Source organism: Bos taurus, chromosome 9 (genome assembly GCF_002263795.3).
Source record: "Bos taurus isolate L1 Dominette 01449 registration number 42190680 breed Hereford chromosome 9, ARS-UCD2.0, whole genome shotgun sequence".
NCBI classification, from domain to species: Eukaryota; Metazoa; Chordata; class Mammalia; order Artiodactyla; family Bovidae; genus Bos; species Bos taurus.
Genome location: NC_037336.1, coordinates 29,953,392 through 29,965,629, shown reverse-complemented (window position 1 = coordinate 29,965,629; position 12,238 = coordinate 29,953,392). Strand labels below are relative to the sequence as shown.

The window sequence follows — 12,238 nt, the reverse complement described above, 5'->3', positions numbered from 1 at the left end:
GGGAGAAACTGCAGCATAAGTAATGATAATTCAAAAATCTTTGGTTCTTGATAACTGTAGATTGCTTATATTTAAAACCCAAATTGAATCACATTATAGAGTCAGTCTGTACACGTGCATGAACACAGACAAATAAATAAGCATGCTTGCCTTACAAAAGCATGTATTTATTTAGTGTTTCTCCCTTGAGCTTACCCTCCCAACTAGTCCAAGTTTTAGCTTATAAAAAGAAAACTATGCTATGAGATTGGAGATATTAAAAATATTTTTCATCTTCCATCTCATTAGTATTATGCTCACCTGGGTTTATTTAATAAACGTTTGCCTCCCATGTGCAAAACATTAGGTGTTAAAGAGAACGTGCAGTGGACTACTGTACACTGATACTGAGCGTGGTTTCAGTGTCAGATTGTTGGGTTAACTTCTTCATCTAAGATGTGGACTGAGCTCATTACCTAAAATTTCCAGGCCTTTGTTTCCTTATCCATAAAATGCAGACTATCTTATAAAGTTGCTGTGAAGCGTAACTGAATTTTATGTAACGAACTAGACCTTGCTGGGCAGAGAGGTTAAGATCTATTTTTAAAAGTAGCTCAAAATCTAATGATGGACACAGTATCAGAGTAATGTATAATTAAGACCAAGACTTGTGGGAGGTGTCCCAAGATTCCAAACAGAACACAGTTTTAATGATAATGTTCTGCTCCTTTATCCTGTTTCTTCAGAGTTGTGAATAGAACTGAAGAGGTGATTTCTCTTTTGTCTTGTCACTATCCCTGTAAGAAAGGAATTTAGAAAACTATACCTTTCAGTTCAGTTCAGTTCAGTCGCTCAGTCATACCTGACTCTGTAACCCCATGGAGCGCAGCATGCCATGCCTCCCTGTCCATCACCAACTCCCGGAGTCCACCCAAACCCATGTCCATCGAATCGGTGATGCCATCCAGCCATCTCATCCTCTGTCGTCCCCTTCTCCTCCTGCCCCCAATCCCTCCAAGCATCAGAGTCTTTTCCAGTGAGTCAACCCTTCGCATGAGGTGGCCAAAGTACTGGAGTTTCAGCTTCAGCATCATTCCTTCCAATGAACACCCAGGACTGATCTCCTTTAGGATGGACTGGTTGGAACCCCTTGCAGTCCAAGGGACTCTCAAGAGTCTTCTCTAACACCACAGTTCAAAAGCATCAATTTTTGGCGGTCAGCTTTCTTTATAGTCCAACTCTCAAATTCATACATGACTACTGGAAAAACCATAGCCTTGACTAGATGGACCTTTGTTGGCAAAGTGATATCTCTGCTTTTTAATATGCTGTCTAGGTTGGTCTAGGTTTCCTTCCAAGGAGCAAGCATCTTTTAACTTCATGGCTGTAGTCACCATCTGCAGTGATTTGGGAGCCCCCAAAAATAAAGTCGGTCACCGTTTCCACTGTTTCCCCATCTATTTGCCATGAAGTGATGGGACCAGATGCCATGACCTTGGTTTTCTGAATGTTGAGCTTTAAGCCAACTTTTTCACTCTCCACTTTCACTTTCATCAAGAGGCTCTTTCACTTTCTGCCATAAGGATGGTGTCATCTGCATCTCCTGGCAATCTTGATTATAGCTTGTGCTTCTTCCAACCCAGCATTTCTCATGATGTACTCTGCATATAAGTTAAATAAGCAGGGTGACAATACACAGCCTTGACGTACTCCTTTTCCTATTTGGAACCAGTCTGTTGTTCCATGTCCAGTTCTAACTGTTGCTTCCTAACCTGCGTATAGGTTTCTCAAGAGGCAGGTCAGGTGGTGTGGTATTCCCATCTCTTTCAGAATTTTCCACAGTTTATTGTGATCCACACAGTCAAAGGCTTTGGCACAGTCAATAAAGCAGAAATAGATGTTTTTCTGGAACTCTTGCTTTTTCGATGATCCAGCGGATGTTGGCAATTTGATCTCTGGTTCCTCTGCCTTTTCTAAAACCAGCTTGAACATCTGGAAGTTCACGGTTCACGTATTGCTGAAGCCTGGCTTGGAGAATTTTGAGCATTACTTTACTAGCGTGTGAGACGAGTGCAATTATTCTCCAGAATTTTACTGTAAAATGAGCAGTTCAACTGTTTTAGACCCTCCCAAAGACCTTAAAAATGGCTATTAGATATATATATATATATATATATATATATATGTTTATCTCTGGTTGCATAACAGAAAATACTTAAAATAGGTTTTGCAAATGCCAAAAGGTACAGAACAAAATGAGAAAACAGTAGCTTTAGTTACTGTGTTTAAATAATATACCAAGCTGCTGTTTTCTCATTTTGTTCTGTACCTTTTGGCATTTGCAAAACCTATTTTAAGTATTTTCTGTTATGCAACCAGAGATAAACATATATATATATATACACACACACATTTCTAATAGCAATTTTTAAGGTATTTGGGAGGGTCTAAAACAGTTGAACTGCTCATTTTACACTACAATTTTGGAGAATAATGTTTGATTTTCTTGCCCTAAAAATATAATTTCTCCAACAAAATATAAACTTATTTTTATTTCCCATTTTTAATTTTATAGCATCTAATACAAACATAAGAACCATAAAGCATGACTGATAAATAGGACAATTATTTTTAAATTACAGCTTTCAAGAAATCTAGCTTATATTGACATTAAAACTTATTTGTTGCAGTATCTTTATTCAAGATAATGTTAATTAAAACAAGGTGAGTTTACAAAACCAAGCACACATATAAAATCTGAGTATAAAACAAGTTGCTTACTCATCTAGAAAACATACCTATCCCCTCACCCCATGCCCCTCAACCCTACACCATCCACCAAATCTCCTTAGGAGTCACTAAATTTATTTGGATAGATGTGGCAGAGTTTCAAAATATGTCAAAACATTCAATAAAGTTCCAAAACAGTATAGTATAGTCAGGTGAAAGCTGCTGAAATCAAGCAAACTATTATCTAGGCAAGGTAGATTTAGCTTAACAAGACCTCTGAGATAGTATTTTTAAAAAAATCACATAGTTTCTCAAATTTTAATTTCTGTTCTCTAGGATCACAGATTTCCCAGAAGCCAATGGACTTCTGGAACTAATGTTATGTATTCTAGATATGCCAGTATTAGTCTTCAGGAAACCACAGTTTCTGTTAATAAACTTTTCAAGCCAAAAAAAGCCCACAAAAATTAAAAAATACTCACCACCTCCACTGATTATATCGGGTTTGGCCTTCATTATTTTGCAGAATTGTCTTCGGCAGTTTTCTATCCATGCAGTTTGTTTATCAGACATTTTGAAGCGCAATAAAAGTTTGCCAAGATCATTGTCTAATAAGAAAGATGTTATATTATTTTAACAAAACATGTTAGATACACTTAAAAACAAGTATTAATGCTAATAATGTAAACAGTTATAAGTTCCAGAAAAAGTATTTTATATGGGTTTCAAAAGGAAACAGACATTTTTCTGTAATTATATCTTACACCATCAAACTACTATCACCATGTTTATCAAAAACTCATAAAATGGACTGATTTATAACTATTACTCTTTCTTACACAAATATTATTCATTACTGAGTATTTGATTTAATACACAGTGCAAAGCTTGAAAGATTTCACTACAGAGACTGATATAAACATTATACTAATTCTTCATGTACATTCAGGTGCAGTTTTATTCATTTCTTTAAAGCAAAAAGAAAGCATAAATGTAGACAATCTTTACTCAGTTATTTATTTCCTCTTTTTGGTAAAAGAAAAAAAACTATGCTGAAAATGAATCATGCTGAAAAAGCATGCATGCACGTGCTTAGTTCAACTCTTTGCAACCCTTTGGACTGCGGCCCACCAGGCTCCTCTGTCCATGGGATTCTCCACGCAAGAATACTGGGACAAGTTGCCACTGCCTCCTCCAGGGTTTTCCTGACCCAGGCATGGAACTAATGTCTCCTATGTCTCTTGCACTGGCAGGTGGATTCTTTTACCACTGAGTTACCTGGTAAGTCTCGGTAAAAGAGCACCTATTGCTAAAATATAACTTTTCTTCTTTCTTAGCAATTTTATGAATATGGCAATATTAATTTTCTTTTCCTTTTATTCTCATGAGATTTTTCCATCTTCCATTTTAATTGTATTCCCATCAGATTTTTCATTAGAAAACATCTATAAATATATTGAAGATTTAGGTGTCATTTAAAAAGGATATATAAGTATGTATACATATAAGCATATATACTATTTACTCACACATATATGTAAAAATTCAAAGGGGAGGAAAAAAATAATTTCTTTGTAGAAGAGCAGAGGGTTGGGGGATAGACAGTCACATGAACTCATACACTTTACCACTTTCCTTGAAGGAGATTTTGAGGAAAGAGGAACAAGAACATTTTCCACATATAAAGTCAAAGTCCTGATTGCTTCTGCCCAAAGACATGGTTTGGAACACTACAAAATATAGCCACCTAAGGGGCTAATGGAAAATCCCATGGACGGAGGAGCCTGGTGGGCTGCAGTCCATGGGATCGCTAGAGTTGGACACGACTGAGTGACTTCACTTTCACTTTTCACTTTCATGCACTGGAGAAGGAAATGGCAACCCACTCCAGTGTTCTTGCCTGGAGAATCCCAGGGATGGCAGAGCCTGGTGGGCTGCCATCTCTGGGGTCGCACAGAGTCGGACACGACTGAAGCAACTTAGCAGCAGCAGCAAAGGGCTAATGAATTCCACCAAGAAAATATCAGTATTCAACTTAATATTAAAGAGGATTTCAACCAACTCCTGGTCCTTTGAAATGAATACAATTATAATAAAGAAAGTAAGTCCTTATTCTTAAGAATTTTTAAAAAATTAAACTTTTTACCATACTAAGCTATTTTATTTTTCCATCTAATTTTTGTAAAAACACATTCAATAAACATGCATGGAATTCCTATATGGCTATAACAATCTAGACAGACAAGGTCACTGGCCCTCATAAAACTTACATGTGTGTGTATTTGTGCATAAACAGACAGGAGTATAACTGAGTATAATCAATATATATTAATACATATCATTCCAATGATCTAAGCTGGTTTTATTTAGCCCTAAAAAAGCAGCTACATATCCTCACTCAATCCTCATGGTTATCATATACAAAATTATATGATTGATTGTACAAATCATAATTCACGTAAGTATTTTCACATTTGACACTTAGGTCACCAGAAAAGCCTTCTCATATCAAAACTACAGAAATATTCTTTTGTACAAACATTATGAATATACAAGGGGCTTCCCAGGGGGCACTGGTGGTAAAGAATCCACCTGCAAATGCAGGAGACATAACAGATGTGGGTTCAATCCCTCGGTTGAGAAGACCTCCTGGAGAAGGAAATGGCAACCCACTCCAGTGTTCTTTCATGGAGAATCCCATGGACAGAGGAGCTTGGTGGGCTATAGCACATGGGGTTGCAAAGAGTTGGACATGAATGAAGTGATTTAGCATGCATGCACATGAGTATACAAATGTATCAAATATATGCACACTCATAAATATACATATAAACCAGAAAGAACTGTTCTGTTGGAAGAATGTATAATTCTGATACTTAGTAGTAATCTAACATATTCTCTTTAAATATCAAGAACAAAATGATCCTATAATATTCCATAAGTGGCCTCAATCAGAGGCGATATCTAGAGAAAAATGAAACTGATTTAGTCAAAGGAGAAAATTATTATTTTTAATAAAAACTCAAAACCTTTAAACAAGAAATATCATAGCTGATAATTTTGTTGGAAATTATTTTAACAGCAGAGTATTAATGTTAAATGCATCTTGATATGTTAGGTAAAAGACAACTGAACAGCATTAAATGGAATTTTTATACTTTCCATTTAGAATATCTACATTATTTATTCCCCAAGAACAAACTATCCAGAATCTACTAAGATTCACTAATTATTTGTACCTCTTAATCCCCTTTACCTATCTAGCCCCACTCCATAAGTATAAAGTAAGATACAAGGATATAATTATAGCACACAGAATGCAGTCTTGATCTTATAAAAAAAACTTTATATGTCTCCAGGGATCTTCCCTACCCAGGGATCGAACCTGGGTTTCAAGCACTGTAGACAGACGCTTTACCATCTGAGCCACCAAGGAGGTCCTATATGGAGTATCAGTTCAGTTCAGTTAGTTCAGTCGCTCAATCGTGTCCAACTCTTTGCGAACCCATGAATTGCAGGACGCCAGGCCTCCCTGTCCATCACCAGCTCCCGGAGTTCACTCGAACTCATGTCCATCGAGTCGGTGACGCCATCCAGCCATCTCATCCTCTGTCGTCCCCTTCTCCTCCTGCTCCCAATCCCTCCCAGCATCAGAGTCTTTTCCAATGAGTCAACTCTTTACATGAGGTGGCCAAAGTATTGGAATTTCAGCTTTAGCATCAGTCCTTCCAATGAACACCCAAGATCATCTCCTTTAGAATGGACTGGTTGGATGTCCTTGCAGTCCAAGGGACTCGCAAGAGTCTTCTCCAACATCACAATTGAAAAGCATCAATTCTTCGGCACTTAGCTGTCTTCACAGTCCAACTCTCACATCCATACATGACCAATAGAAAAACAACAGCCTTGACTAGACAAACCTTTGTTGGCAAAGTAATGTCTCTGCTTTTTAATATGCTACCTAGGTTGGTCATAACTTTCCTTCCAAGGAGTAAGCGTCTTTTAATTTCATGGCTGCAATCACCATCTACAGTGATTTTGGAACAAAGTCTGACACTGTTTCCACTGTTTCCCCATCTATTTCCCATGAAGTGATGGGACCAGATGCCATGACCTTAGTTTTCAAAATGTTGAGCTTTAGGCGAACTTTTTCACTCTCCTCTTTCACTTTCATCAAGAGGCTTTTTAGTTCCTCTTCACTTTCTGCCATAAGGGTGGTGTCATCTGCATGTCTGAGGTTATTGATATTTCTCCCAGCAATCTTGATTCCAGCTTGTGCTTCTTCCAGCCCAGCATTTTTCATGATGTACTCTGCATATAAGTTAAATAAGGAGGGTGACAATATACAGCCTTGAAGAACTCCTTTTCCTATTTGGAACCAGTCTGTTCCATGTCCAGTTCTGACCGTTGCTTCCTGACCTGCATACAAATTTCTCAAGAGGCAGATCAGGTGGTCTGGTATTCCCATCTCTTTCAGAATTTTACACACTTTATTGTGACCCACACAGTCAAAGGCTTTGGCATAGTCAATAAAGCAGAAATAGATGTTTTTTTGGAACTCTCTTGCTTTTTCCATGATCCAGCAGATGTTGGCAATTTGATCTCTAGTTCCTCTGCCTTTTCTAAAACCAGCTTGCACATCTGGAAGTTCACGGTTCATGTACTGCTGAAGACTGGCTTGGAGAATTTTGAGCATTATTTTACTAGCGTGTGAGATGAGTGCAATTGTGTTGTAGTTTGAGCATTCTTTGGTATTGCCTTTCTTTGGGATTGAAATGAAAACTGACCTTTTCCAGTCCTGTGGCCACTGCTGAGTTTTCCAAATTTTCTGGCATATTGAGTGCAGCACTTTCACAGCATCATCTTTCAGGATTTGAAATAGCTCAACTAGAATTCCATCACCTCCACTAGCTTTGTTTGTAGTGATGCTTTCTAAGGCCCACTTGACTTCACATTCCAGGATGTCTGGCTCTAGGTCAGTGATCACACCATCGTGATTATCTGGGTTGTGAAGATCTTTTTTGTACAGTTCTGTGTATTCTTGCCTCCTCTTCTTAATATCTTCTGCTTCTGTTAGGTCCATACCATTTCTGTCCTTTATCGAGCCCATCTTTGCATGAAATGTTCCCTTGGTATCTCTAATTTTCTTGGAGAGATCTCTAGTCTTTCCTGTTCTGTTGTTTTCCTCTATTTCTTTGCATTGATTGCTGAGGAAGGCTTTCTTATCTCTCTTTGCTATTCTTTGGAACTCTGCATTCAGATGCTTATATCTTTTTCTCCTTTGCTTTTCGTTTCTCTTCTTTTCACGGGTATTTGTAAGGCCTCCTCATACAGCCATTTTGCTTTTTTGCATTTCTTTTTCTTGGAGATGGTCTTGATTCCTGTCTCCTGTACAGTGTCATAAATCTCCATCCATAGTTCATCAGGCACTCTATTAGATCTAGTCCCTTAAATCTACTTCTCACTTCCACTGTATAAATATAAGGGATTTGATTTAGGTCAGACCTGAATGGTCTAGTGGTTTTCCCTACTTTCTTCAATTTAAGTCTAAATTTGGCAATAAGGAGTTCATGATCTGAGCCACAGTCAGCTCCCGGTCTTGTTTTTGCTGACTGTATAGAGCTTCTCCATCGTTGGCTGCTAAGAATATAATCAATCTGATTTCAGTGTTGACCATCTGGTGATGTCCATGTGTAGAGTCTTCTCTTGTGTTGTTGGAAGAGGGTGTTTGCTATGACCAGTGCGTTCTCTTGGCAAAACTCTATTAGCCTTTGCCCTGCTTCATTCTGTATTCCAAGGCCAAATTTGCCTGTTACTCCAGGTGTTTCTTGACTTCCTACTTTTGCATTCCAGTTCCCTATAATGAAAAGGACATCTTTTTTGGGTGTTAGTTCTAAAAGGTCTTGTAGGTCTTCATAGAACCATTCAACTTCAGCTTCCTCAGCATTACTGGTTAGGGCATAGGCTTGGATCACCGTGATATTGAATGGTTTGCCTTGGAAACGAACAGAGATCATTCTGTTGTTTTTGAGATTGCATCCAAGTACTGCATTTCGGACTCTTTTGTTGACCATGATGGCTACTCCAGTTCTTCTAAGGGATTCCTGCCAGCAGTAGTAGATATAACGGTCATCTGAGTTAGATTCACCCATTCCAGTCCATTTTAGTTCGCTGATTCCTAGGAATGTCGATGTTCACTCTTGCCATCTCCTGTTTGACCACTTCCAATTTGCCTTGATTCATGGACCTGACATTCCAGGTTCCTATGCAATAGTGCTCTTTACAGCATTGGACTTTGCTTCTATCACCAGTCACATTCACAACTGGGTATTGTTTTTGTTTTGGCTCCATCCCTTCATTCTTTCTGGAGTTATTTCTCTACTGATCTCCAGTAGCATATTGGGCACCTACCGACCTGGGGAGTTCATCTTTCAGTATCCTATCATTTTGCCTTTTCAGACTGTTCATGGGTTTCTCAAGGCAAGAATACTGAAGTGGTTTGTCATTCCCTTCTCCAGTGGACCACATTCTGTCAGATCTCTCCACCATGATCCTCCCATCTTAGGTGGCCCCACACGGCATGGGTAACATTGAGTTAGACAAGGCTGTGGTCTGTGTGATCAGACTGGATATTTTTCTGTGATTATGTTTTCAGTGCGTCTGCCCTCTTATGCCCTCTCGCAACACCTACCGTCTTACTTGGGTTATCTATAAAAATACTGAAGCACTATGTTGTAAACCTGAAACTAATATAACATGTAAGAGTCAGTTATACTTCTATAAAAAATCACTAGTGGTACATGACTGAAAAGACAAAAGCAGTTTTTCATCTTTGTTTCTTTCTGTGTCAGTTCTTTCTATCCATGAAAGACCCTGTCTTTCATAACCACCACCATCCCTCAAGGCGTAAATGTCCATAAAGCTCTTTTGTAAATTACTTGCTATTTAAAAATCCTGTTGTCTTTTCTTCTTCCCTCCTGCTCACACCCTCTTCTTGCTCTCCTGTCACTTTCCTTTCACATTTGCTATTCTATTTTGCTCTCGCATCTCCATCCAAGGAAAAGAGCACAGCCACTAGACTGTAAACAGTCCTGAAGCAGTAAATGTGTTATGCATCTGCACCTACCAACTGGGAGAAAGGCTGAAAGTCCCAATTTAGTACCTGGAAATTTGATTTGAGGCAATTAACAAATGCTGAGCTGGAGATAGACTGCCTAGAAGACTCCTAGAGAGATAACTTTGTATCCTCATAACTTCTAGTTATGGTTTCCCCCGGCTCTCAGTGGGAATGTGAGCTCTTCAATGTGAATATATCACAGCTAATAATATTTAGTGATTTGATATGTTTACTGAAAATTTGTATCTGTAATGTTAACAAGCTTGAGGAAAACAATTCCTTTATTTCCTCCCTCCAAATCTGGAACCAAATGAAAAGCAGACAGCAGGAGATAAATGGAGTTCAAAGTATCAGTGCTAGTACCATAACAGCTAAATTAAGCACCTTAACTTGGATCTCCTACCACATGGACTTAACAAATCTCTCCCCTGCACTGAAAAAATATATTCAATCACAGACAGTAATGAGACAACCAAAGGTCTCTCCTGATTGCTCTTGTTAGGAAAGCTGAGTATAACGCTAACTGAAAAAAAAAAAAACTGGTTTAAATAAAAATTAATAAAAAGATAGGCTAACTTGGAAATACAGCCTTTAAGTAGTCTAATTCAAGATTTTTCATTCCTTCTGCAAAATTCACCTATCAAACATTTTTCCTTCCTACCTTAGTGCTTAATTAGTGAGGAAGTCCAAAGAGAGGCCAGTAACTTTACTCTAGCAAAAGCCCTAATGAGGCAAGGAGAAATGGAATTACAGGAATGGTATCATAGGAACACAACAATTCTAAATCAGTGATTTTGGGAGTAGAACAAACCTGAACGATACATAAAATTTTAATGTTTACCAAAATTTCTTTGTTTATAGTCACATAAAAAATTTAAAAACCATAGTTTTGTTTCTGGTCATGATGGAGAAACTGGAAATATACTTGCCTTCCTGCCATAAATAACTCAAGAAATGGTTAAAATACATCAAAACACTGTTTTCAGACACTGGTCAACAATAGGCAGTATAGGACTATTATGTCTGAGAAAAGGGAAACTAACAAGGTACCTTTACAACTGGGCCCTGGTTTTTTCTAGAATTACTTTCAACATCATATGCAGGAAGTGGGGCATTGAGTTAAAGAGACAGAAGTCACACTGCAGAGAGACTGAGGAGACTAAAATTTGTGGAAGAGGAAGAAGAAAGAAAGAACTCCAGAAATCTGTGTAAGTTTTTGTCAAGGTAGTTGCAAAGAATTGGCTGTGCAGATGAAGAGAAGCTCCACAAGACTGGGCAGAGAACATGAACAATTCTCAGAGTATACATATGGTGAGGAGATGTCCAAGTTACAGAAAGATTATGAAGAGTCCTCCTCAACTACAGAGTTCTACAGACCAAAAGAGCCAAACTTTTGTAAAAGAGTTAAATTAGCCTTAAAGTAAAGACACGGGGCTGCCCAGGTGGTGCACTGGTAAAGACTGTTTGCCAATGCAGGAGACGTGGGTTTGATCCTTGGGTTGGGAATATCCCCCAGAGTAGGAAATGGCAACCCATTCCAGTATTCTTGCCTGGAGAATTCCATGAGCAGAGAAGCCTGGTGGACAACAGTCCATGGGGTCATACATAGTCAGATACAACTGAGCGACTAAGCACACACATACACACAAAGACAACTTTACACTCACCCTAACAAAAAAAATGAAAGCCCTGAATGATCAAACTGATTTCACAAATAACTTGACTGCATGGCCCAAAATGTCCACTAATCTTTAAAGAAAACAAAATCTAGCACTTAACTATGTAAAATTAGTAATGCTGAATATTCAATTAAAAATTACTAACCTGTAGTTGAATCAATAAATATAAAGACACAGAAAGGACCTTGGTGATACAATTACCAGGTAAAAATTTTAATGCAGTTGTTTTTAAGAATTCTAAGAAAATATAAACAAAAAGTGATATTAATTCAAACTGTAGTTAATCTATACTGGAATCCTCCTGAGTAAAATGGTACACACAAATGGTACATGTAACAAACTAGATGAATCTTCAACTCATTATGCTTAAAGAAATCAAGCACAAATAAAGTATCTTACGTGAGTCTATCTGTATGAAGTGCTAGAATGCAAAAGCAAATCTACAGCTATAGTTCTCAAATGGGCTAAGTTTTGCTCCCTGTCTTTCAGTAATGTCTACAGACATTCCTGGCTGGGAGGGGTGGGTGCAAATAGAGACTTCTATGCGTATCTAGTGAGCAGAGACCATGAAAGCTGCTAAAAAAAATTGTTCAGTGCACAGGACAGTTCTCTCTGGCAATAAGCACTTTTTACCCAACCCACTTACTACCACTGAGGAAAATAGGAAACATCAAGTTTCATGTTTACAAAATTCAATTACAACTGATAATAGTTCATATCTAAACCCTGAAAT

At 38.0% G+C, this 12,238-nt stretch overlaps 1 protein-coding gene across 2 annotated transcripts in view; it reads right to left on the bottom strand.

Moving 5' to 3' along the window:
* TBC1D32 (TBC1 domain family member 32) overlaps positions 1-12,238 on the bottom strand; it is a 207,492-nt gene that overhangs the window by 57,867 nt on the left and 137,387 nt on the right. For both annotated transcript variants that reach the window (XM_024996951.2, XM_024996952.2), the window contains one exon: positions 3,192-3,317. In XM_024996951.2, the coding sequence (XP_024852719.1) occupies positions 3,192-3,317 (126 nt within the window). The remainder of the gene's footprint in view (positions 1-3,191; positions 3,318-12,238) is intronic.